Below are 6,000 nucleotides of genomic sequence, written 5' to 3'. Positions count from 1 at the left end.
CTGTTTGCATTTCAAATAAATCACACTACACCTTAGCCTCTTGACACAAGAAGTTACTATGTTGCTAGCAAAGGCATTCTCAGCACAGGTGGGAAGCTGTGATTTAACATACGGATAGAGATTGAGGAAGGTAAGACAGATCATGTCGGCATTGATTTTATTATAGACTAGACAAAGTCACATACGAAACATCCGTTGGAATAAAAATACACCACGTGAGTGGAAAAAACAACTATACCATTTGGAATTGGAAAATACTAAATTTGAATTCCCAAGTTTAAGCATTTCCAGCCATGAGCTACTTATCAGTATTCTGCAGTCAAAAAACCCAAAGCTCACAATTAACAGCTGCTAGTTAAGTAATGTCACCATCATATTTTCCGTACTCACAGCTTTTAAAAACTTCTCCATTGAGGCGGAGAATTTCCATGTTTGGTATGAGGCAAGTCATGGCACTGGAATTTCTCTTGGTTGATGTGAAATGAGGGGAAATTACTTTCGTTTAGGTCAGAACAAGAGAAGAGACATTACGCACTAAAAATACAAAACAAAACCCTCAACGTGGCCCAATACCAAGCTGTTAAACCAATGCCCTTCGACACTTCTTGTTTCAGGAATTTGCCTCTGTGGGTATAAAATCCTGGTGGTTTTTTTTTTTTTTCCCCCCTAGATATAATTCTGCCTTCTGGAGACTTTTTTTCTGACTAAGCATTAAAATGACAACTACTTACCCTTCTCAATACCTACAGTAAGGACAGCTAACAATGACAACAGAGCTTATTTGGCCAGATCCTCAAACAGCAATAACACAAGATGTTCCACTCAATTCTTTTCCTATTAAAGGACACAAAAGTTTTAAAAGAAGTTACTAAACATATTGCTCCAACTTCCTACTTCTGGCGTTATACACTTTTATATTCCACAAAGCATTTTTGTGATGTATACTACATGAATCATACTAGCTACTTTCATTTGGAGTTTGAGCTGAGAGAGCTACCAGCAGTTTTTTAATCAAGCTCTTGAGTAGCTCTAGCAATCCAACCGAGAAATGTCCATCTCAAATAGTTAAGAATGGAGGAAGCAAAATGCCGGCAGCCATTAAGCTGCAAATATTTGCCCTTCAGTGTTAGCATATATTGCACATTTACACGTACATTTTCAGATACTACTGGCAAGACTTTCCAGTAACAAAAATAATGAGGGTTTTAGTTCATCTTGCAACTCTGATTTTAGCTTTAAAATGAAACCCACATCCATTCACATAAATACACACTAACACACTGCAAACTCCGTCCAATTAACCACTAAAAATTCAAGTACTTTAAAAATATTGAACAATTTGTTTTGGGGCAGAATACACTTCTTTCATACGTTTATTTCACAATTCAAATCCTGCCAGAAGCTGTTTTGTGGGTTGAACAATAAGCTGCAAAACAGATCAGTCAAAACTCATGTCAAACTGCTTTATTACATCTTAAATAACATTACATTTTAATATAGTATCTATCTTGCATCCAGCTTTCTTGAAGTACACTGACTTTAAAATTAAATACAAAAGGTGAAGAGGGATACAGGGCGTGGAGAAAGCTCTACAGAGTAGTTTCATGAAAGAGAGTAAGAGGGAATTCATCTTTTATGCCAAATCCAGGCCTAACGCACAATTACAGCACATTTTTGTACAGAATGTTGCAGAAAAAACAAAATGGAGAAAAGCTACTACTGCTGCTAGGAAGGAGCATTTCTGGATACAGTGAGAAGATAGGAAAGTTTAACAGAACAATCTGCTGTCCAAACACTGCTGCTTTTAACATTTTATTTGAAAAGAAAGCCAGGAAAACCTGCTCATTACAAAAATGACTCTGATCAGATGCAAAGGACTCATCCTACAAGAGGAACTGGCTGTGAGGAACTGATTTATAAAGAAGATGGTCTAGGTTCCCTCCTCCCACACCCCAGAATCTTTGACAGCGATTGTTTGAACAGGCTGTTTCTTTTTTAAAATAAAAAGTGACTAATCACGCTACTCCAAAACGTGCATAGCTTTGTACTTGAGTTCTTCATAGATTTATGCACAGAGTAGCAACAATAAATGAATACAACGACAATGGTTACAGTTTTTAAACATGTTATTTCTTCAAAGAAAAAACATCTAAGGACTTAGTCCAATATGCACTTTTTAGCATTTCTACAGCATGCGATTCTAAGAGTAAACCCACCCAATATGGCAAACAATCAAAAAAGGTTTTTTTTTTTTTGTTTAACTTAGAAAGTTCAAGATCATTATTTTCAAAACATTGATTTGTACATCATTTCATACACAAAGAATTGACTCAATACCCAAGTGTAGGATAGGTCTCTTTTTAAAACAGAGATTCCTGGTTGTTGAGACTTATAGGATAGTGTTAGGATATATAAACTGCCCTTTCAAGTGGACAAAACCAAAAGAGATTAAAAAAAATCAGTGTGGTGAAAAAGGGGGGGCAGGAGGGACCAAGGATTGCATCTGTTAAATCCATCCATAAAAGGTGAAAGGATTCTTTAAACAAGCATTCATTACCTTTTACAGCATGTGCTTGGTTACCTTACTGCTTAACATTATCCTATATATGCCAAGTTTTGTGCAACAATTATCTGTGATACTAGAAAATAAAATAAAAAAATTAGGGACTAAATTTACAGCGTTAACAACTCCCAGATGCTCTGGGCTAGGACTCCCTTGTTTTGCTCAATTAAATACATAAAGAAATGTATTTAAAAAGGAAACTTGAAAAAAATCCTGCTACAAACATGACTTTAAAATTTGCAAGTGTGTGAGATAAAGTCCTTAACTTCAACTTGGAAACTACAGTGAAAGCTAACTGTTTCACAATTATGCTCAAGTTTATTTTCTGGTCATGCTTTTATGATAGTGTTTCATTTTTAAATTCTCAAGACAAAAAAAAATATGGTCCCAAAAGGAATGCACAATTTCATTTTGCTTACAACACAGAAATTCTTCTTGGAAAGGTAATTGTGCTCTTCATTTCAGCAACAGGAGACGGAAAAGATCTTGCCCTTTGAAGTTGGGAAGGATGGGGGTCCAAGTTAGTATGGTTGGATTGGATATGCTATCATTTTTAATTTTCAACCGTTGGAAACTTCTTCCAGTCATGGAGTCCGCTGCTCTTCTGACACACAGAAAGATTTATTAAGAGTTGCACTTTGATAAACAGTAATCAAGTTTAAAGCTTTGCTCTTGCTACCCACTGACGCACTTAGCCATTATCTCACCATTTTCAAGAATGCCATTTATTTGCCAACCCAGATTCAAAAGACTGTACAGTCATCCCTACCAGGAAAATAAAGTATGGCAAAAATAGTTCATCACAAAAATGTCATTGCATACATTAAACAAATAGCCTTCTAAAAAAACAAACAGATTTTCTTTTTTTTTTTTTTCCTTCAATGACTTTCCTAATCCGAACTATAAGCTTTCAGCATCAGTAAAACAGCACTGTTTGGATCTGGAAAAAAGCATTCTGAACACCAAACCAGGACAATTTAATTGGATACCTACCTACTTCAGTTCCAGATCTTGAGGAAGCTGTCCCACGATCCTGTTGCCACTGCCATACCATCATCAGTCACGCCTAAGCAACTGACACGGTTATCATGACCAGCAAGGACACCTATAAATAAGAACATGTAGCAAACATATTACATTACTTTGATGATTTTATATTTCAGTTCAAGTAACACTGAGGCACACGTGTTTGAATTACTCAACCTATGTGTTCAAAAATCCTGAACAAACATGGCTGGAATTTTTAAAGGCTTTTGGTTTTCTAGGCACGGACTTAGATATAAGTGGGTGGGTTCGCAAGGGGGTAGGTAATTCAGTAAGTGCACTACCGCAAAATTTTCCTTGTATATTCCCCACATTATGACCGTGACTGGTTTCTCATGAGTTATGAGATCACAGCCCCCAAAATTCTGCAAACTACGTAACAGCAATAAACGTCGTATAACCATGCACTGTGTAGCTCTTTGTATTTCCTCTCCGTAGTAATAAAGATCAGTTAGGTTTCACAAAATTTTTTTAATGTGTAAAATCAGAAGTTAAGCTGAATTATGTTCAGCATTTTTCATCTAACTTAAACACCTAACTAAAACATTTTTTATCTAACTTTATTTCACTGTTTACAAACACTTACAAGACTTCAACTCCTACATACAATGCATTTGTCAATAGCGATATCTGCCACAATTCAATTCAAGTGGCATTAAAAAAAGAATTGAGAGACTAAACAGAAAAATTAAGGGAGCCAACAATTTCCTCTGTCTGCTTTAACAGTTTCAAGGAGGTAAAAAGAAAACCTAATTATGTTCAAGCCCTTTCCAGTCCACAGCACTGAACTAAGATATTCCTGACAGACTTAAAATTAATCTTTCTACATCAATTACACCACTCAAAGGACTCTCTTCATTCATATTTTGGGCTTATCCCCTCCATTTACTGTTCTCCAATACAGGACATGAATTAAGTCAGTTGTAGTTCTCACTAACTAGTATGTTTAAAAATTAATATTTTTAACTGTTCAGTGTAAAAATGACTACTTCGTACACAAGGATTCTTGATATTTGAAGAAGTAACATTTCTGATGTACTTTATAAAAGCACTAGTGCTGTGTGAGTAACACCGTTAATCTCCAGATCCTATTAAATCCATACAAGCGTCTGAGCCTCAGTTCTGCAGCACAAGCCAACTCGTAAGCGTTGACGCACGCGATACAATATTCAGAAATTCTGTGCAATACAGAAGACAGCTACCAGATCTAACAGAAGTACCTAGGGGTTACCCAGAATTTTCTGTGGAAATAGCATTAACATATCAAAATTCAGTCTACCATCAACAGTAGTAAATGCTGCAATTTGGTAAAACAAAGAGAGTGCCAATAAGTCTTATGAAAGTTGAAGTGAATACATAACCACAAAGGTGTTTAATATAGAATCAGGCACAATAGAAGTGTCAAATCTGCTCAGCGATCTTAAGTCTCAGAACATTTCACTAAGCAGAATACTTGACAGAGTAATTGATTAAATCAGTTCTAAAATTTGGCAATAAATGACACTTTATGAGTACATGGACCATAAACCCAAATTAGTATAAAGAATTGTTTCTGATTTCTACAGGTAAGCAAGATCACCACCTCCTCCTATTCTTTTTCTTAATGGATGTCTTTCAAAAAAAAAAAAACCACACATAATTGTGTTTACAGTACTTAAATACGGCCAGTTGTAAACTAACCTAGATGTTCATCAAGATAAATTTCTCAATTTAACTCCATACAGGCTTATATATACATTTATGGTCTCAATAATCAATGTACAAGAATCTCAAGTTGCAAATCTCAACACACATACAAGGTTAATTCACAAAATGCATTTCAATATTTCATATTTAAAGCCAAAAACGTTTACCTGCTCTATCAGCTTTCAGTGTGTCCCAGACATTGCAGTTGAAGTCATCATAACCAGCTAGGAGGAGACGTCCACTCTTGGAAAATGCTACAGAGGTGATGCCACAGATGATGTTATCGTGTGAATAAACCATAAGTTCCTGATCAGCACGAAGATCAAAAAGCCTGCACGTAGCATCATCCGAGCCTGTGGCAAATGCATTGCCATTTGGGAAGAACTTCAATGAGGATGGGGAGAGAAGGAAAAAAGACACGTTATTCAGACTGGATTCCGCTGCCTCATTGAATATACAATTTTGTACAAGTGGAAAACAAAAGCAGCAAAAAGTATACACCTCTCCACTACTAGGATATGGGCAAAAACTGTGAGGTGATTAAAAGCATCTGAAAAAAACACTATTTTAACAGCCAATGTTTCTATTTACCACAGTGAATCTGAAGTTGTACAAATTTCAGGTACCTTCCCCAGCTACAAAAACTATTAATTACAAAAAATATGCCATAATACTACATCATACAGTACATGCTTAAGATCTGAGAG

The 6,000-nt window shown here is 35.9% G+C and overlaps 1 protein-coding gene across 5 annotated transcripts in view; it reads right to left on the bottom strand.

Annotated features, from left to right (window-relative positions):
- Window positions 1-1,449: 1,449 nt before the first annotated feature.
- Window positions 1,450-6,000, bottom strand: part of GNB1 (G protein subunit beta 1) — a 44,216-nt gene continuing 39,665 nt past the window's right edge. For 4 of the 5 annotated variants that reach the window (XM_086764395.1, XM_086764396.1, XM_086764397.1 and 1 more), the window contains 3 exons: window positions 5,461-5,677; window positions 3,557-3,668; window positions 1,450-3,167 (listed from right to left, as the gene is read on the bottom strand). In XM_086764395.1, the coding sequence (XP_086620521.1) occupies window positions 3,562-3,668; window positions 5,461-5,677 (324 nt within the window). In that variant the 3' untranslated portion in view covers window positions 1,450-3,167; window positions 3,557-3,561. The remainder of the gene's footprint in view (window positions 3,168-3,556; window positions 3,669-5,460; window positions 5,678-6,000) is intronic. The other variant, XM_086764400.1, reaches the window with a different exon arrangement.

This window comes from Chlamydotis macqueenii, chromosome 21, assembly GCF_036417535.1.
Source record: "Chlamydotis macqueenii isolate bChlMac1 chromosome 21, bChlMac1.mat, whole genome shotgun sequence".
NCBI classification, from domain to species: domain Eukaryota; kingdom Metazoa; phylum Chordata; class Aves; order Otidiformes; family Otididae; genus Chlamydotis; species Chlamydotis macqueenii.
The sequence above is the reverse complement of the archived record's forward strand: the minus strand, read 5'-3'. Positions and strand labels throughout refer to the sequence as shown.